Source organism: Lithobates pipiens, unplaced genomic scaffold, assembly GCF_037356315.1.
Source record: "Lithobates pipiens isolate NorthernLeopardFrog02 unplaced genomic scaffold, aLitPip1_a1.2 Scaffold_13, whole genome shotgun sequence".
Taxonomy (NCBI): Eukaryota; Metazoa; Chordata; class Amphibia; order Anura; family Ranidae; genus Lithobates; species Lithobates pipiens.
This window is the reverse complement of record NW_027507718.1, coordinates 54,174,010-54,195,447: the sequence shown is the minus strand read 5'-3', so window position 1 is coordinate 54,195,447 and position 21,438 is coordinate 54,174,010. Positions and strand designations below refer to the sequence as shown.

The following is a 21,438-nucleotide window of genomic DNA, read 5'->3' as shown; positions in this document are numbered from 1 at the left end:
AGTTGTAGAGGCAAAAGTTTTTTTTTTATCTTCATGCATGGTATGATAATAAGCCTTCTGTGTATAGCAGCCTCCCCCTAATACCTGAGCCCCATTCTCTGTCCAGCGATGTCCACAAGTCCCTCCTCCGTCGGGGACTCTCTGCCTGAGACAGCTGCAGCGTCATTGGCTCCCACGTCTGTCAAACTCAGTTAGCCGATCGGGAAAGAGTGGGCGGGCCAAACGGCAGCTCCCTGACCTGAATGGACACAGGGCGCGGTGACTCTGCTCGGGCGCTTGCTGTGGGGGCACGACATGAGGGAGCAGCGAAGAAGGACCCGAAAAGAGGAGGATCCAGGCTGCTCTGTGCAAATCCACTGCACTGGACAGGTAAAACAAAAAAAACAAAAAAACAAGACTTTACAATCACTTTAAATAAAGCGGACAGCTGAGGCTACAAGACCACCTCATCACAATGGATCATCAGGAACAGTTGTTTACAGGCAAGAGCAGCTAATTCTGAAACTCTACGAGCTTAAGTAATTGCAACCAAAAAAAATAACCTCTCATGTCAGGAGGACAGAGAGAAACAGATTTCTGCAATACAGAAAGCACCAAACGGAGGTTCCACAAAGTCCTGACTGGTGGAACAATACGTGACCCCTTGCACAAACCAAGGAATGCAAAGCAACCGCTAAGGCTGAAACCTGACCCTTGACTATACCCAGAGGCAGACCCAGGTCAACCCCAGACTGGAGAAATGCCAGAATGCAGAAACAGGATTTTAATAACAGCTTACCTGTAAAATCCTTTTCTTTGATGTACATCAGGGGACACAGGGCCATAGTACTTACTATGTGGGTTATAGGGCCACTGATAGGTGATGGACACTGGCACACCCTAAGGCAAGAAGTGTACTCCCTATATAACCCCTCCCACTACTGGGAGTCCTCCGATTTGTAGCCAAGCAATACAAGTGTATACCAAGAAGGGAGGGACCTCTGTGTCCCCTGATGTACATCAAAGAAAAGATCAAGTTTAAGACTGCTACCTGGCCCTGTTCATACCTTTACAAAGAAAAGGATTTTACAGGTAAGCTGTTATAAAAATCCTGTTTTCTTTTCTTATATCAGAGGACACAGTGTCATAGTACTTACTATGTGGGATGTCCCATAGCAACGGCAACTGAAGGGAGGGAGACAACAAAAAACAGGAGGCCAGAGGTCTCATACTGCAGCCTGCAGTATACTGCACCCAAAGGCAATATCCTCATGACCTTTAATATCGATTTGATAAAATCTGATAAACGTATGAACCGAAGACCAAGTCGCGGCCTTACAGACCTGAGCCATAGAGGCCTGATGATGCACCCCCCAAGAGGCACTAAACGCCCTGGATGAGTGCGTTCTAACACAAGGAAGAATTTTCTTCTTTAAGCTGAAGCTTGAATAAATCACTTGACGAATCTATTTGGAAAATAGTGGATTTTGACGCTGCCTGTCCACATTTTGGATCCTCTGGCAGTACAAACAAAACATGTGTTTTGCTAACCTGAGTGATAGCCTTTAAATAGACTCTAATCGCTCTTACTACATCAAGGGAATGTAGTGCCTTCTCTTCCCTAGATTGAGGCTCTGGGGATGAAGGAAGAATAATATCTTGGTTTAAATGAAAACCTGTTACCACTTTTGGTAGGAATTCAGGATGAGGACATAAAACCACCTCATCCTTATGCATGATCAAATAAGGCTCTTTACAAGACAGAGCCGCTAGTCCCGATATTCTTCTAGCAGAAGAAATGGCAACCAGAAAGATTATCTTTCTTGTCAAAAAGAACCAAGGGAATTTCTCGTAAAGGCTCAAATGGCTGATTCAGCAAAGCCGATAAGCCTAATTTTAAATCCCGGAGATTTAGAGGTGCCTTGATAGGGGGATTAATCCGTGTGTTACCTCCTGAATAAGCTACGCACCAAGAGTGGGAAGCAAGAGGCCTTTGAAAAAACAGACAATGCCGGGATCTGGCTTTTGATAGAAGTCAAGGCCAGCTTCATTTCAGATCCCATTTGCAGGAAATCAGGGATCCTGCCTATGACATACTTCCTGGGGTGCTAACCCCTGGATCCACACCAAGAAATATATGCCTTCCAGACTCTATAGTAAATGATTCTGGAAGCCGGCTTCCTGGCATTAATCAAAGTAGACACTACGGAAGGAGATCACCCACGATCTTTTATAAAGTGGGATTCAACAGTCAAACCTGTTAAATATTTTGTCCATAAGGTAGGATGAAATACCAGACCTTGTGTGAGGTGGTCTGGCTATAATGGCAGAGTCCAAATGACTCCTAATGCCATTTTTATGATCTTGGTAAATCAAGATCTTCTGGGACCCACTGGGGCCACCAGAATCATCTACGTTCGTTCCTGCTTAAGCCTGCAGAGAAGGCACGGAAGTAGCAGAACTGGAGGAAACGCATAGATCAGTGAAAGCTGATACCATGGGAAGACTAATACGTCCGTTCTGCCTGCTAGCTGATCCCGTGTTCTCGAAACAAAGTTGAATAGGTCCATGTCCGGAATACCCCATCTCTGACATATTGCTAGGAAGACGTCGGGGTGAAGAGACTATTCTCCCAGAAATAATTGTTGGTGACTCAAGTAGTCCGCCTGCCAATTCTCTATTGCTGAAATGAAAATTGCAGACAGGCAAGGAATGTTGTGTTCTGCCCAAGCTAGAACATTATTCACCTCTTTTTGGGCTGCACGACTTATCGTGCCCCCTGGTGATTGATGTAAGCCACAGCCGTGGCCTTGTTGGACTGAATCCTGACAGGACAGTCCCGTAGTCTGACCGCCCCAGATTCTAGGTCCAGGCGTACTGCCCGAATCTTCCAAAATGTTGATAGGCAAGGTCCTCTAACCTGTACCATCTGCCCTGGACAGAATCTTCTTCCAGGGCTGCTCCCCAGCATAGAAGGCTGGCATCTGTTGTTAACACTCTCCAGGATACAGGTAGAAAAGATTTTCCCTTTTGCTGAATAGCAACCAATTTAGGCTCCGACTTACGTCGGGAGCCAAGCATATCTTTTTATTCCAGACCAACAGGATGATGTTTTGAAGCAGTTTTGAATGAAAACTGTGCGTAAGGGACGGCCTCAAAGGAGGCCACCATTTCCCCTAACAATCTCAGGCACAGCCGAATGGAAGGATTTTTCTTTGTTTTGATAAGTTGAATTAGTCCTACAATGGAACTGATTCTTGTCTGGGGTAAGAATGCCTTCTTCTGTAAGGTATCTATAACCAGCCCCAAGTACTATAATCTCCTTGATGGTTTTAAGGAGAATTTTTCTAGGTTGAGTATCCGACCCAGAGATTCCAGGTAGTTACAGCTGTGATCAGACTCTGGTTTAGACCTGAGACTGAATGACCTATTAAAGGTAGATCCTCTAAATAGGCTAGGACTGTTATGCCTTGAGCCCTTAATCTGGCCAAAGGAGGTGCCAGAATCTTTCAGAACACCCGTGGTGCTGTAGCTAAACCGAATGGCAGGACCATAACTAAAAAGAATGATTTAATATTTCAAAGCACAGAAATTTCTGGTGAGCGGAAAATATTGGCATTTGGAGATATGCATCTTTGATATCGATTGAAGCCAAAAACTCCCTTCCTTGCAGAATGGACACAACTGATCAGATTGACTCCATGCGAAAGGATTGGATGTTTAAGTGCCGATTCAGATCTTTGAGATCTAGAATGGGTCTTACCTCTCCGATTGGTTCTGGAACCGTAAAAGGTTTGAATCAAAAACGTGTGCCCTGAACCTCCGATATCACCAACTGGAATAATAGATGACCCAGAGCCAGAAAGAGATTTCTTATTCTCTGGATCCTTGGGAACATTTGCCCTTAGAAAAAACGAGGAGACAGAAACTCTCAGAACTCTAGTTGTAACCTAGAGAAAACTGCAGACGCCACCCATCTGTCTTGACATTGTTCCTGCCAGATCTTTGAGAAATGCAAGAGCCTTCCCCCCCTCCCGAGCGAGCGGGGGCACCCCTTTATAAGGAGGCTTTGTGGGCTTTCTGCCCCAAGATCTCTTCTGACCCAGGTGCTGCCCTTGGGGTCTTCCCCTTGGTTAAAGCCGTCAAGACTGCCTGCAGGCTGATGCCCCTGGCACAGGAGAGGCAGCACACTTAAAAAGGGTAAATATTTGAACTTCTCCTTTACTGGTAAAAAGAGAGCTTTTCTCATTAGAGATCCTTTGGATGTATTTCATCCAGATCGTCTTCAAATAGCCGTTTACCATGAAAAGGGGAAACTGGCTAGGGGCTTTTTACAGGGTGCTTCGGCTGACCAATTTTCAGCCATAGAACTCTGCAAGAATGCACTAGTCAAAGCATAAGCTGTGAGGCTTAAATGATAAAATCTTTCATTGCATCTACTGTGAAACATAGTGTGTCTGATACGCCAGCCCATTATTGGGCCTGCTGATCAGGCAGACTCTCAATTATTTCCACAAACTGTTCCTTCATGGACTGGGATACACTAATTGCAGCAAGAACCGGCTGCGCTACTGAACTTGCTAAAGACATATTGCTTTTAGAAAGAAGTTCCAACTTTTTATCTGTTGGATCCTTTAACATCAGCGCATTATCCACCGGACATGCGAGATTCTTGCTCACTGAGGTGATTGCAGCATCAATTGCGGGAACCCCCCCCCCCCTCCCCATTTTTTTTTCCACAGAAATCCTCTTCCATAGGATAAAGTGTGGAGAATTTCTTAGGAGGATAATATTGTGTTCCCAGGCAGCAAAAAGTTTGAACAAACCCATTTAGTAAGGGAGTGCACAAGAAACCTGTCTTGTGATGCTACTCCTATATTAGGATCCTCGGTAGAATATCTTCCAAATATTTGGGAAGATCTACTTGATCCCCAGCCTCCTGCACCTCAATAAGAGGGTCCTGGGCGCTAGATGGGATTCTGCCATGTTTAGCCCCACTAAGGAGAGATATCATAGCATCAATCTTCTTTCCAATTTACAAATGGTAGAAGAAAAAAAAATCTCTTGTGTGACATATACAGGGACCGAAGAGTCTAGTGCAGCTGCAACACAAGTTCCCCCTGACGGCTCAATGTGACCAGCCGCATCCCTCATCCCTCTCAGAGGAGGATGACATGACATTCTTTTGGAAATGGATTTAGTTTATTGACCCCTTTTAGAACCCTTAGAGGAGTTCCTGGTCCAATTACCACTCATAGCCTGAAGCATGAAGCAGAGGCACTACCAAAAAAAGAACGTACACTGCTAGGCTATAGTCCAGCGCCATTAGCTGCTATTAATCCTAGCCTGGTAAAGTACAATGTGTCAAAGGGAAATGCCTGTGTCACCAACCTGAAACAAGCCATCCTCCTGCTCTGTCCCTCCATAGCCAGGCATCAGCTTCACACACACTGCTTTAACAACTTCCTGCATGCCGCCCCCCCCCCCCCACGTGAATTACACCCCCCCTGCCTTTCCTTTCAAAGGAAAGTGTTTTCCTGTGCCGGCAGACATGGCGTGGGGGGGGGGGGGGGGTAAATCCTCTGCTGAGCGGCCAGCGCGGTCTGTCTCCAATTTTATTTTTTTATTTTTAAAAAAGGAAACGGCTTTGGCATATCAATTCCCCGGAGGGGAGAAAAAAAAATGAACATTGGGGGACCTTCTGCGTGGTTTCCAGCATCAGGTCGGTGAGTACTCAATATAGCCCCCAGTGGTGACACATAGACATGACAGCATTATACATAGAAGGAGAAATTCCTGAGAAAATCTCCCTGCAGCAGGGTTATCTAAGATAAACCCAATCTTCACCCTTCACGGTGGGCTCTGTGAAGGGTAACCTTAGGTTACTCACAATCCTGGGCCTGCGACAGCACCCTGCCAGTAAAAAACTTTACATTACTACCAAAAAGTACTGGATCACAGGGTCCAGCTCTCTAAAAGAGAAGCGTTCGCAAGCAAAACCTTGTTTCTTCTAATACAAGGCCCGGGTACCATTCATTTAGCCCATGAAAAAAGACATCAGAACAGATCCGATCAGCATGGCTAGCCCCAGCAGGGAAGCTTCCAGTGGAGCTTAGCACACCTTTGCTCGAGACCAACACCTTAGACACTGACCAAAAAACTGAGGACTCCCAGTAGCGGGAGGGGTTATATAGGGAGTACACTTCTTGCCTTAGGGCGTGCCAGTGTCCATCACCTATCAGTGGCCCTATAACCCACATAGTAAGCACTATCTCTCTGTGTCTGTGTGATTTAAGAAATTAAATAAGATTTGCAAGTTTTATGGTGAATCTTCTGTGAAATTGCCTTCTTGGACCTCAGCAGGGTTGGAATGACCGAATCAGAAACACCACCACTAATTCTCCCCCCCTTCCTTTCCTCCCTCTATCTCTCATGACTCTGGCTTTAACAGCCATGCCATTAAAGCCAGGGACTATAAAGAAGAATGTATGTTTGGCCCCTGGGAGAGGAGGTTGGGTCAATCCAACAGGGTCTACAGTTTATGATGCTGGAGTACTACGTTCTCCTGGGTCGAGCTGGTGATCAGAGATATTAGGGAGAACTGATTCCACAGTGTCACAACAGCATCCATCATGAATATTTAGGGGTCCTTGGTCCTGGATACAAACCTGGGCGCAAGAAGATCCACATCCAGTCTTACCTACATTTGGCAGAATTATTCAAACACCTCTAGGCAAAGAGTCCACACTCCCCGTAGTCAGACAAAAAAAAAATTCAACGCCCATTAGACCCATGGTATTGTCTGACTGAACCTGCACAGGGAGACCCTTCAGCTGAAACAAGCAATGCAGCAGGGCAAAAAATAATCACCCTCAATTGAAGGCCGTTGATGAGCTACTGCCTCCCCTGAACCAAGAACTTGTCCAGAACTCAACTCCAGCCCACCAGGCCGGAGTCCTTCGTCAGGCCCCTCCATGACAGAGAGTGAAATGAAAGAAAGAAATCCACCAGTCCATAGACAATCTCATCTAGTAATGTATATGCATAGATGACTTCAGAAACTGCATCCTCTTGTCCCAGGTCAACAACACATTCAGTTGGAGGAACCTGAAATTAATCTTTGCAAAAGCAACCGCTTTGAAGGAGGCTACTATCTTTCCCAAAGACAGGTCGAGGGGTTTGTCAGAAACAACCCAACCCGAGTAAGCAGAGCAAAGTATTTGACCTAGGATAGGATCACTTTTGACTGGACCTTGTCCAAAATCAGACCCATATATTCCAAACTATGGGATGGGACCAAGGCTGACTTTTAAAACATTCAGGACCCATCCAATCCTCTCCAGAGTCTGCACCAGTCACACTAAACTCCAGAAACATGCTTCTCCCTCAGAAGTAAGTCATCCAGATAACCTATGGTAGGAATATCTTGAGCAAGTAGAAGCCCCAAGATTGATGACTACTCTGGGAGCCGTAGACAGGCTGAACGGCAAAGTCACAAACATAGAAGTAGCAGTCTTACACTGCAAAGCGCAGGAACCGTTGGTGAGGTTGGAAGATTGACACGAGGATAAGTATCCTTAAAATCCACTGATGACAGAAAATCTCCCTGCTTGAGGAAGGCAATCACTAGCTGCACATCTAACTTTTGCATTCAGAGAAAGTCTCTTGAGATCTAGAATGGGGTGAACATTGCCAGCTCAGTTCTGGAACCATGAGGAGGCATAAGAACAAACCGTGAAACCCTTGGCTCTCTGAAACTGGAGCGATTACTCCTTGTGATAGCAAGTGATCAAGCACTCCAAAAAGAAAGCTTTTTTGCAGATTCAAAGATACATTAAAAAGAAGGGCAAAAGGCTCTGAAATTCCAGCTTGCAACCTTGAGCCACTATACTGTGGACTAGTGGTGTACTGAAACGGCCGAAAATGGTGTTTTCTGCATTTTGCTGAAATAAAAAAAAGTCACGATAATTGCACATGAGCAGTAGCCATGACGCCGGGTGATGTCACTCGCTGTGAGGCTGGTGTCCAGTTGTTTCCTTTTTTTTTTCTGCCAGTTGCCAATCACCCGAAGGTGGCAGCATAACCCAATCATAATGTATTTTGTGTTCTGGGATGTATGATCAAGACATTGCTTTTACTCTTACAGAATGCTACAAAAGGACTTACTTTTTAAAACGTGCTGATTTACAATGGGTTAACTCCATCAAGGTGTATGCCGTCTTGTGGATTTCTCCCTTATTTACAACCGACAATTTTACTAAGCGCCGAAGTACTGCTATTGCTACACTCCTAGTGTTATCACAGAGACACACAGCTGCTTTGTGTCTGCCCGCTCCTCTCCTGTCCATTCACAAAAGGCTTTGTATTTTGTGAATAGGTTCACACAATGCAAAGTCTCCTGTGACTGGATGGGAGATGAGGAGGGGTGGGCAGAGTGGCTGCACATGACTTTGCAGATTCTGTATCAGAAACCCGAAGGCCCAGTGTCAGAGCTCTGGAAGTATAGCGATGATTATACTCCTGGCACTCAGTAGATCTGACAATTGTAAATAAAAGATAAGTTCACAATGTGGCATACACTTCGCTGGACTTAACCCAATGTAAGCCAGCACAATTTAAATAGCAAGCTAATTCCTAGTGATTTTTCCTATTTTCACATAAAACTATATGGAATTCTCTGCTACATTTCTACTGTAGAGACACCCAAGAATTGTGGAGGTCCACTACTACAGCTTCCTAAAGAAAAACAGAACGATTTAGCATGTAAGTTAGTAAATATGTACTGACCCCAGAAAAAGACAGCTCAGAGAAACGGCTGCAGCCACTAGAAGACACAGATAATCCCCCTGCCGTATGGCCTAACCTTAAGGGGGTACCCTCTTTCATTACTCCCTCTACATTATTATTATTATTATTATTCAGGATTTATATAGCGCCAACAGTTTGCGCAGCGCTTTACAATATGAGGGCAGACAGTACACTTACAATACAAATCAATACAGGAGGGATCAGAGGGCCCTGCTCGTTAGAGCTTACAATCTAGAAGGGAGGGTCAAGTTGAAACATAAGGTAATAACTGTGGGGGATGAGCTGATGGAGAAAATGAAAATACAGTTAGGTGGGGGTAGGGTAGGCTTTTCTGAAGAGAAGTGTTTTCAGGGATCGTCTAAAAGCTAATAAAGTAGGAGATAAGCGGACAGATTGGGGTAGGGCATTCCATAGGATTGGGGAGGCTTTGGAAAAGTCCTGGAGGCGAGTATGGGAGGAGGTGATGAGGGAGCTAGAGAGCAGGAGGTCTTGAGAGGAACGAAGAGGACGAGTAGGTTGGTATTTAGAGACTAAGCTAGTGATGTAGCTGGGGGCAGAGTTGTGGATGGCTTTGTATGTAATTGTTAGTATTTTGAATTTAATTCTTTGGCTGAGTGGAAGCCAGTGGAGGGATTGACAGAGAGGAGTAGCAGACACCGAGCGATTGGTAAGGTGGATGAGTCTGGCAGCGGCATTCATAATGGATTGAAGAGGTGATAGACTATGTAGAGGTAAGCCAATGAGAAGGGAGTTGCAGTAGTCGAGGCGGGAGATGACCAGCGAGTGAATTAAGAGCTTTGTTGTCTCATTGGTTAGAAAGGGGCGTATTTTGGAGATGTTGCGGAGGTTGAGGCGGCAGGATTTGGACAGTGATTGGATGTGTTGCTTGAAGTTGAGTTCAGAGTCCAGGACTACACCTAGAACCTTGGCATGTGGGGATGGGCTTATGGTTGTGCCATCAATTTTGACAGTGAGATCAGGGGAAGGGGCATATGGGGGAGGAAAAATTATAAGTTCGGTTTTGGATAGATTGATTTTGAGGAAGTGGTGTGACATCCAGACTGATCAACAGTAAGCAATGCTGACTTACCACCATTAAGTGGTAAGGGGGCAGCAGATTCGTTTAGGATTTAGGATGCCCATACACTACATAATCTACTGTACACGCCTCAACAATCCATTCAATGTGCATCAAACCAGACACGTTCTTTCACTACACAGTTGATTGTAAATCTTCAAGAGACTGTACAATTAGATTGTACAGTATATGATCAACATAAGGCAGACGGCAAAAGATTTTCCATGGCCCAAAAATACAAAAAGGATGTAGGAAATACAAGGCAAACATTGGCCTTGATAGCAAAAACATACGATTCGTGAGCACTTACAATGCCTTGAAAAAGTATTCAACCCCCTTGAAATTTTCCACATTTTGTCATGTTACAAACAAAATCATATATGTATTTTATTGGGAGTTTATGAAAGAAAGTGGCACATAATTGTGAAGTGGAAGGAAAATGATGAATGGCTTTCAATTATTTTATTTTTTACAAATATCTGAAAGTGTGGTTTGCATTTGTTTTCAGCCCCCTTTACTCTCATACCCCCCAAATTAAAATCTAGTGGAACCAATTGTCTTCAGAATTCACCCGATTAGTAAATAGAGTTCACCTGTGTTCTTCCGCTAACGCATAATAGTCTAGGAATCAAGTGTCATGTATGAAAAGTGTATTTGTAAAACAAATAAAACATCAGTTTAAAGACCCAAGACAAAAATAAATCTTTACCCCAAACCATTTGTGTAAGCTTATTTAGTATGCCTTGGATACGCTTAAACGTTAATAAAAATAAACCACTATATTCAACTAACTTACCATTTCATACATGAAAGTCTCCATCCTGCATGCTCTGTCAATTATTAATTCTTTGCGTCGTTCCACTGCCTTCTTCCGAACTCTGGATAAAAAAATATATATATATATAAATAAAATAAAAAAATACAACTGAACCAATTCCATGAAAACACTAATCAACACAGAACACTGGCTGTATTCATGACAATCTGCAGGCTGAACAAAGCTGCACTTTCCATATGCACACAGTATTCATGCATTACAAAAGAATGTATTTGTGCCAATAAAACCTATTTCATTTTTGCAAATTTTTATCCGCATGACCATTACAATAGTCCATTCATATTAAAGATAAGAGGTTAAATCAGCTTAAAACAGACATTTTGAAGCAAAAGCCTAGTTTGACAAATAAATAATTTTAATAAAGGAATTGTCAAAAACTGTGTGTTTATTTTTGATACTTTTTGATAAATAAGTATGGAGCACAATGAACCCCATACGCATTCACATACAGGGATGGGCTCTGTGGGCCCCCCTGTTAAAGACACAAAGGTTGTAAGACTGGTTGCACACAGCTGCTCCGAGGGTTAAAACGCAGTTTCTCAAAGAATTTCTATTAAGTCATGCATTTTTCTCGCATTTTCAGAAAGTACACCAAAGATGCAGGATGCAGGGGGGGGGGGGGCGTGGTCTGCCAGTGCCGGAGATGGATGCCTAGATGCTGAGCTTGTCAGCCCGGGGAGAATACTGGAGCGACACAGGCTCGATCCACACAGAAATCCACAGCCATCCTTCCTCCTCATCGACCGGAGAGCACAGAGAGCGATGTCTCGCAAGAGAATGAGTGAAGATCGCCCTCAAAAGCCGACAGCCTTTCTCATCAAGCCTCCTGCTAAGGTCAGTCGGATTAAAGATGGTACCAGCGTGGCCGTGACTCACGAGGCATATACTGCTCTCCCTGACGAGATTCCAGGAGATCAACAACCCACATCCCAGTCACCCAACCACAGATCGGAGGTCAATCCTGTCACAGGCAGTTCCGCAAAAGCAAGCATGAGGCTAAGCACACAGCCACCAGACCCGCAAATTGAGGCCCAGGTTTTTCTCCCCTTCCAATCTAACCAGGCCTTACAATCCTCCATGGCCTCATTTCCTACCACAGGACAACCTGTGTTAGGCACTACCCTAAAAGATATGCTACTCTCCCTCCAGTCATCTCTAATGACTGACATTTCATCCCTATTCACCAAAATATCTACAGATATGCATGTTATGGATGAAAGGGTGTCACACATTGAGAACAGTATGGAAGAATACACCACAACTGTTAATGATATCTTCGACACATACGATGAAATAAAAGAAGAGCAATCCTGGGTACGGGCAAAATTGGCAGATTTAGAGGACAGATCCAGGAGGAATAATATAAAACAGGTATTCCTGAATCCATCCCACCACCTGACCTCCCTAAGTTTGCCAAGGAGATGATCCACACGATCCTTTCTGATACATCACCAAGAGACCTTAAAATAGATTGAATACACAGGATTGACAAACCCTCACATCTTGCAGCCTTTGTTCCCAGGGATGAGGATGAGAGTATATTTTTTCCATATTAAGGAGAAAATACTAACAGCCAGGAATGGCCCACAGCTCCCTGCACCTTATGAAAACATTCTGCTCTTTCCTGACCTGATCTAAATATACCTTATAATTGCGGAGACAACTAAATCCAGCCACCAAAGGCCTCCAGAACCGCAAGATGCTATACAAATGGAGATACCCAGCAACGCTACTGGTTACACACAATGGATCACCACACACGATCAACAACCTTAAGACTTCTTCATACCTGGGGAATAATACCACACCTCCAGCATGATACCAACCCACCGTTGGAACTACATGGCCCCAACAACTCTTCCTGCCGTACTCATTTGAAGCTCACCAAGTGATAAGGCCCACAAGTCCTGATCAAAATGGGCTCATTCCCACACTCAGACGTGCCTCTCCCCGGCTACCACCTGTAAAACTCTTTGTTGCTAAAGCTCTTGACTTTTGTTACCCCCCCCCACTACTCCACCTGTTCACCACACTAGTGATAAGTTCACCCTCATCTACTCCCCTACAGGTTCAGTTTGACCTTGTTCAGTTTCTCTCCTATTAACGGTGTTATTTTGCAGCTCTCGCTTCACCTTCCTTCAGAGACCATCAAAGAAGACCAAGACCAATGGGAACCACAACATTGTCATCACCTGATACAACTTCACAACTCCCATGATATCACAACTAAGTGCTTGTGACCACTTGGGTCACACACCACAAATGACAGTCACTATTCTATCCCTAAATGCAAATGTGCTTAACCACCCAGCCAAAAAAAACTCAATCTGGAAAACAGCCCAAGAAACTGAATGCAACATCCTGTTTGTACAGGGCGACGCATTTTACTTCCACAGCTACACCAACCTGCAAACACATCCGCTTCCCACATGTATACTCTCATGACACAAATCAATAGCTTATAAAACCAAATCAAATCAAACCCTCACCCCTCTCTCAGCCCAACTATCATCTCTCGGGCAAGACCTTAGACTGCACCTATTACAGTCCTTTGAAAATGCACAAAGAAAACTTAAAGCCACATGTTACTCCACTTCCAATAAAGCAGGTAAAGCCCTGGCTAACCGCATTAAGAATAGAAGAATTAAACAAAAAATAGAACACTTATTTCATCCCCATACAAAGGAAAAATTGAGAAACCCCCAAGCAATAGCAGATGCCTTCAGCACATAATATAGTGTCTTATACAACCTTAAACATGACCCGGACACTCATCAACCCACACTTGATGAAATTAGTACATTCTTAAACCAAATCAACCTCCCAACTCTAACAGACCAATTGACCCGAATAAACAAACCAAACCATTCTCGGGAAATAGAAATCTCAAATACTATCAAATCACTCCCTCCAGATAAAGCACCGGGACGCCATGGTCTTACAGATGCATACTTTAAACAATTCTCCAACCACCTAGTACCTCACCTAACCATCATGTTTAACGAGGCGGCCTCCTTCTGCAAAATTTCCCAACTAATTACTAAAAGCACTAATTGGAATTCCACCAAAACCAGGAAAAGACCCAGTGTCGCCCCCAAAACTTCCATCTGATTTCATTCCTGAATCTAGACCTTAAAATCTATACAAAAACGTTGGCCACTCCACTACTTAAAGCGGGGTTCCACCCTAAAGTGGAACTTCCGCTGATCGGAACCCTCCCCCCCTCCGGTGTCACAATTGGCACCTTACAGGGGGGAGGGGGGGTGGAGATACCTGTCAAAGACAGGTATTTACACCCACTTCCGGGCATAGACTCCCGTGGGAGTCTATGTCAATTCCTGTCCTGCCGCGCTGTCTGCTGGGACACACACGGGTCCCAGTGACAGCGCGGACAATTCCTATTGCGCTGCGCGACTCACGCATGCGCAGTAGGGAACCGGGAAGTGAAGCCGATTCGCTTCACTTCCTGATTCCTTCACCTAGAATGGTGACGGCAGCAGCCGAGAGCCGAGCGATCGATCGGCCTCGGCATCGCTGGAACCCGGGACAGGTGAGTGTCCATTTATTAACCACTTGCTTACTGGGCACTTAAACCCCCCTCAGTCCCAGACCAATTTTCAGCTTTCAGTGCTCTCACATTTTGAATGACAATTACTCAGTCATGCAACACTGTAACCAAATGATTTTTTTGTCCTTTTCTTCATACCAATAGAGCTTTCTTTTGGTGGTATTTGATCACCTCTCGGTTTTTTATTTTCTGCGCTATAAATGAAAAAAGACCGAAAATTTTGAAAAAAAATGAATTTTTCTTCGTTTCTGTGACAAAATTTAGCAAATTAGCAATTTTTCTTCATAAATTTTGGCCACAATTTATACTACTACACATCTTTGGTAAAAATAACCCAAATTTTTGCATATTATTTGATCTGTGTGAAATTTATAGAGTCTACAAGCTATGGTGCAAATCATAAAGATTTGCAAAAAAAGATCACATCTGATGTACTAAGGCCTATCTCCATTCTTGAGACCCTAACAAGCCAGGAAAGTACAAATGCCCCCCAAATGACCCCTTTTTGGAAAGTAGACATTCCAATGTATTTAGTAAGAGGCATGGTTAGTTATTTTAAGTTGTCATTTTTTCCCATAATTCTTTGCAAAATTACGATTTTTTTTTTTTTTTTTTTTTTTCCACAAAATTTTCATTGTAATAGCTTATTTCTCCCACACGGAATGTGCATACCACAAATAACACCCCAAAATACGTTCTACTACTCCTCCTGAGTATAACGATACCAAATGTGTGAGACTTTTACACAGCCTGACCACATACAGAGGCCTAATTTTGAAGTAGCACCTTCAGGCATTCTAGGAGCATAAATTACACATTTCATTTCTCAACCACCTATTACAGTTTTGAAGGCCCTGGAACACCAGGGCAATGGAAACGTCCAGAAAATGACCCCATTTTGGAAAGCTAACACCCCAACGTATAATCTATGAGGCATAATGAGTCTTTTCAATGGTTCATTTTTTTCCAGAAGTTTTCGGAAAATGTGGAAAAAAATGAAATCGCATTTTTTTTTACACAAAGTTGTCCGTTTATAAGATATTTCCAACGCATAGCATTTACATAGCAAAAATAACACCCCAAAATACGTTCTACTACTCCTCCTGAGTATAACGATACCACATGTGTGAGACTTTTACACAGCCTGACCAAATACAGAGGCGCAACATGCAAGAAACACCGTCGGCGTTCCAGGGACACATAGCCTGCACATACCAAGAATTACACCCCCAAATACATTATGCTGAGCAAAGGGTAAAGAAAAGATTACCTGTGGTTTTAGAAGTGCAGTTGTCCACAGGAGGATATCACTGGTCCAGGCAGCAGGCAGGGACTTGGTCAGCAACAGCGAACACAGTTTTTCAGGCAGCAGGCAGGGATACTGTCCATATTACAGTCCAGGGTTAGTGCAGAGATGTCAGCAGTGCCAAAAATATTGGTCCTGGTAGTAGGCAGGTCCTTGTGGTGTGGTCAGTGCGGCATGATGGCAGTAAGTCCTACAGGCAGCAGACAAAAGTAGAGCCTCGTTCAGGACAGAATGGGGATAGGGGTAGAGGCTTCTCCCTCCCAAATCTCTTTGAAGCCTCCGAGTCTCCAGACCCTAATCTAGGAATAAGAAAACAAAGAAAATTGTTTTCTTCTTCCAGAAAAACTATACTGGAGCCCCTCACATATGTGAGACCCCGTGTTGAATCCCACTAGTCCAGTTGCAGAATACAAGATCAGTCCAAGAGGCAGGCAAATATCGTGGTCAAACAGTCCAAGGTCAGTTCCAGATCAGGCAGAGATATATACAGAATCGTTAGACAGAAGCATGGTCGAATAACAGTCCAGGGTCAGTTCCAGATGAGGCAGAGGTATGTACAGAATCGTTAGGCAGAAGCGTGGTCGAATAACAGTCCAGGGTCAGTTCCAGATCAGGCAGCGGTATGTACAGAATCGGCAGGCATAAGAGTGGTCAAATAACAAGCCAGGGTCCGTTACAGAGCAGGCAGTGGCATAAGGGGTGTGAAGGTGTATGAAGGCAGGAACTGAGGATTATGTTTACCATACTTCACTAAAAATTTATTGAAGTATGGTAACGCCGAAAACAGTCGCCTATACAGAGGCCTGGTTGGGAAGGACATTGTGCACAATAATAAGATGTGTCTTTTCTGACTCCTGCTTTGGTACACGCCTTACATCTTTTTTGGCGTCTTTTGCCTGCTGGTGTGGGGGGAATTTTATCCGGAAAGTGGCGCTCGGAGAGTCGACTTACAACGTCTGATCGGATATTTTCTGGTGGGCCGTTTGGGAATAAAAGGGCTGTGAAAACTTCCTCCTGGTAGCCAAAGAAACGTTTGGGGTTTTGGGTGGCGTTGCTGTAAATTACATATGAATTGTAAATGGCCAATTGAAAAAAATAAATTACTACTTTTTTGTACCAATGATATGTCCGTCTTGAGACCAGATATGGTTCCATCATTTGGTCGTTGAAGTCGACTCCTCCCATGAACAAATTATACTCTGAAATACATTTGGGTTTCTTTACGGGGCCATTCCTTCTGGGGATTTCTACGAAGGTATCGTTGTGGATAGAAGATAACATGTACACATCTCTTCTGTCCCTCCACTTCACTGCCAGAACCTCCTTGTTTCTTAGACTTGCGGTTTCTCCTTTCCGCAGCTTCTTGTTCACCAGACTTTGAGGAAAGCCCTTCCGGTTCTTTTTTACAGTGCCACATGCTGGCGTCTTCTTCCAGTGAAGGTTGTGGAACAGGGGCAGAGATGTGTAGAAGTTGTCTACATAGAGGTGGTAGCCTTTATCCAGTAGGGGGTATATGAGGTCCCAAACAATTTTTCCGCTGGATCCCAAATAATCCGGACAATTAGGGGGCTGTAGCTGGGTGTCCTTCCCTTCGTACACCTTGAAGGAATATGTGTACCCTGTGGCTCGGTCACATAATTTGTAGACCTTCACCCCATAGCGGGCCCTTTTGCTGGGCATAAATTGCTTCATCCTAAGCCTGCCACTAAATTTAATAAGGGACTCATCCACACATATGTGTTGGTCCGGGGTAAACAATTTGGGGAATATTTCAGAAAAATAATTTAGTATTGGTCGAATTTTGTAAAGGCGGTCATAATTTGGATCATTTCGTGGAAGGCATTGGGAATTGTCACTGAAATGTAAGAACCTCAGGATCATCTGATACCTGGTTCTGGACATTACCGCGGAGAAGAGCGGTGAGTGGTGGAGGGGGTGGGTTGACCAGTAGGTACGTAATTGGTTTTTTTTGTTGAGTCCCATATTAAATGTGAGGCCTAAAAAAAGCTTGAACTCCTCCACCGTTAGGTCTCTCCATTCGTAGGGACGGGCATAATAGGAGGTCGGATTTTGAAAAATAAATTGTTGTGCATACAGGTTGCACTGGGCCACAATTGACGCCAACATGTCCTCCGTAAAAATTAAATTAAAAAAATCGATGGGGCTAAAATTCTCTGTGTCCACCTGGACTCCTGGCTGGGCGGTGAAAGGGGGAACATTGGCCTCTCCTGAATTAGGAGGAAGCCACAAGGGGTTCTGAAGGGCATAGGGAAGGCCAGCATGGCTCCTAACCCTTTGGGGCTGAGATGACACCCCACTGGTACTTGGCCTTTCTTGCTGGGGCACTGCGGTGCTGGTGGACGGCATTGCGGTGCTGGTGGACGGCATTGCGGTGCTGGTGGACGGCACTGCGGTGCTGGTGGACGGCACTGCCTCACTAGAACGCCTTCGCTTGATGGGCCGGATATCTTCCTCCTCGGATTCATCAGTCAGTGTTTCACTGCTGAGGACTGGCTCATAAGTTACGTCGGCTTCAGAATCCGAATCCGAAAAGGAATCGGAAGAGGAGAGCTCCCCGTTGCTCTCGTCGGCCGCGGAAATAATTTGGTACGCCTCCTCAGCGGAAAAGACGCGTTTAGCCATTGTAGCACTGATGGGCACTGATGAGGTGGCACAGATGGGCGTTTTTGAGGTGGCACAGATGGGCGCTTTTGAGGTGGCACAAATGGACACTGATGGGTCGGCACAGATGTGCACTGATTTATTGCACAGATGTGCAGATTTGTTGCACGGATGTGCACTGATGAGGCGGCAGATGGGCACTGCTGAGGCGGCAGATGGGCACTGCTGAGGCGGCAGATGGGCACTGCTGAGGCGGCACAGATGGGCACTGCTGAGGCGGCACAGATGGGCACTGCTGAGGCGGCACAGATGGGCACTGCTGAGGCGGCAGATGGGCACTGATGGGTCGGCACAGATGTGCACTGATTTATTGCACGGATGTGCACTGATTTATTGCACGGATGTGCACTGCTGAGGTGGCAGATGGGCACTGCTGAGGCGGCAGATGGGCACTGCTGAGGCGGCAGATGGGCACTGCTGAGGCGGCAGAGATGGGCACTGCTGAATCGGCACAGATGGGCACTGCTGAGTCGGCAGATGGGCACTGATAGGTCGGCACAGATGTGCACTGATCTATTGCACGGATGTGCACTGATAAGGCAGCAGATGGGCACAGATGGGCACTGCTTAGGCGGCACAGATGGGCACTGCTTAGGCGGCACAGATGGGCACTGCTTAGGCGGCACAGATGGGCACTGCTGAGGCGGCACAGATGGGCACTGCTGAGGCGGCACAGATGGGCACTGCTGAGGCACAGATGGGCACAGATGGGCACCGATGGGTACAGATGGGCACTGGCGGGCACTGGTGGTGCACAGATGGAGTACTGGCGGTGCACAGGTGGGCACTGGCGGTGCACAGGTGGGCACAGGTGGGCACTGGCGGTGCACAGGTGGGCACAGGTGGCCACAGGTGGGCACAGGTGGGCACTGGCAGGGTAGATCTGAGCACTGGCAGGGCACTGGCAGGGTAGATATGGGCACTGGCAGGGTAGATCTGGGCACAGGTGGGTTTTTTTATCACTTTACTGTCTTTTTTAACTCACAAGCACCTTCGGTCTCCTCACACGCTATCGCTGTGTGAGGAGACACGTTCGGCAATGGGTGATGATCTCATTTGTTTACATTTGAGATCATCACCCATTGGAGGAGGCGATCGCACTGTAAACGGCTGCTGTGATTGGCCGTTTACAGCGATCTGTGATTGGCTGTGTCCAGCGGACACGGCCAACACAGATTTTCCCCGATGCGCGCTCCCGGGAGCGCGCGGGGAACTCTTAAAGGGGACTACGTCAATAGACGTAGTCCCGGAAATTGAGATCCGCGCTATACACGTCATTTTACTATAGCGCGGATCTCAAGTGGTTAAAAGTCAGCAGCTGTAGTATTTATAGCTGCTGGCTTTTAATATATTTTTTTTTTTTTTAGGTGGAATCCCTCTTTAACCACTTCGCGCCCAGGCCAATTCTGACATTTCTCTCCTACATGTAAAATTCCTAATTTTTTTGCTAGAAAACTACATAGAACCCCCAAACATTATATATGTTTTTTTTAGCAAAGACCCTAGAGAATACAATGGCGCTCGTTGCAACTTTTTATCTCGCACGGTATTTGCACAGCAATTTTTCTAACACGTTTGTTTCATGCAAAAAAAAAAAAAAAAAAAAAACTGTAAAGTTAGCCCAATTTATTTGCATAATGTGAAAGAGGAGGATACGCCGAGTAAATAGATACCCAACATGTCACGCTTCAAAATTGCACGCGCTCGTGGAATGGCACCAAACTTTGGTATTTAAAGCGTCGCCTATGGGGATATTAAAAATTTTTTTACTGGTTACATATTTTGGGTTACAGAGGAGGTCTAGGGCTAGAATTATTGCTCTTGCTCTAACGTTCGCAGCGATACCTCACATGTGTGGTTTGAACACCGTTTTCATATGTGGGCGGGACTTACGTATGCGTTCGCTTCTGTGTGCGAGCTCACGGGGACAGGGACGCTTTAAATTTTTATTTTTTTTTATTGTTAATTTTATTTTATTTTTTATTTTAAATTTTTTTTAAATTGATGACTTTTATTCCTATTACAAGGAATGTAAACATCCCTTGTAATAGGAATATGGCACGATCGGACATATTTACAGTGAGATATGGGGTCAATAAGACCCCATATCTCACCTCTAGGCTGGTAAGAGTAAAATAAAAAAAATAAAAATAAAACGATCCTGGCTTCCTAGCCAGATCGGCGCCGTTAATTTGAATACAGAGGCCGGGCGTGACGTCATAACATCGAGCCCGGCCTCCGAACGATCATAGAGACTCCGGGGACAATCTGGTCTGCCGGAAATCTCTATGGCAAGGGAAAAAAACCTAGATTTGCACAATCTAAACTATTCAAACATAAACTTTCAGGAGAGGCAAGATCCATCAATTTCGAAGACTATCACCGGCCATCATTCTTGACCCAACTACAAGATTGTTTCCAACCACAAACCAAAACCTTATGGGGCCTTATAGAAGCAGCAACCTTCAAACACACAACACTGCAAACATGGGTATTAGGCACTCCACTGGGAATTCCCATCCTGACTGCCATTTCTCCCACAATAAAAGCCTTAGCTCTGGCTTGGAAGGCACTAAGTAAACTAGACACAATCCAACCTAAAACATATTCTCCACCTTTATCAAAAAAATACCTCATAAATTTTGACCTGACATATCTCTAGTACACTGCGCAACAAAATGCATCACAAAGATTCAACATCTATTTCAAGGACCCAACCTAATGACATACCCTCAATTACAAAAATACATTTAATCTTCCTACTAATGAGTACTTCAACTACATGAGAATGAGACACTGTATCTCCATCATACCTACCCAAACATACACACTACCATCCAAAATATGGTCATTCCTAACCAAACCTAAAGAGAAAGTAAAAGGTATCTCCCTTTCCTATAAAAAAAATAAATAAATAATAATAATAATAATGATATTCACTAAATCAAACTCACATTTACATGAGGAAACAGATCTCCCTTCTTGGATGCACAATGGCAAACATCACTTTGATCCATCTACAAATCTACACAATGCTCCACACTTTGGGAACTCACCCAAAAGCTATTCCTACGCTGGTAATTAACACCAACGAGAATAGCGTCCTTTAGTAAGAATATTCCAGATACATGCTGGAAATGCAACAAATCAAAAGGTGACCTTCTCCACATAATGTGGAC

The 21,438-nt window shown here is 44.7% G+C and overlaps 1 protein-coding gene across 2 annotated transcripts in view; it reads right to left on the bottom strand.

Annotated features, from left to right (window-relative positions):
* The window catches only part of SNAPC3 (small nuclear RNA activating complex polypeptide 3), a 120,499-nt gene that overhangs the window by 29,922 nt on the left and 69,139 nt on the right, over positions 1–21,438 (bottom strand). For both annotated transcript variants that reach the window (XM_077475123.1, XM_077475124.1), the window contains exon 3: positions 10,662–10,743. In XM_077475123.1, coding sequence (XP_077331249.1) covers positions 10,662–10,743 — 82 coding nt within the window. The remainder of the gene's footprint in view (positions 1–10,661; positions 10,744–21,438) is intronic.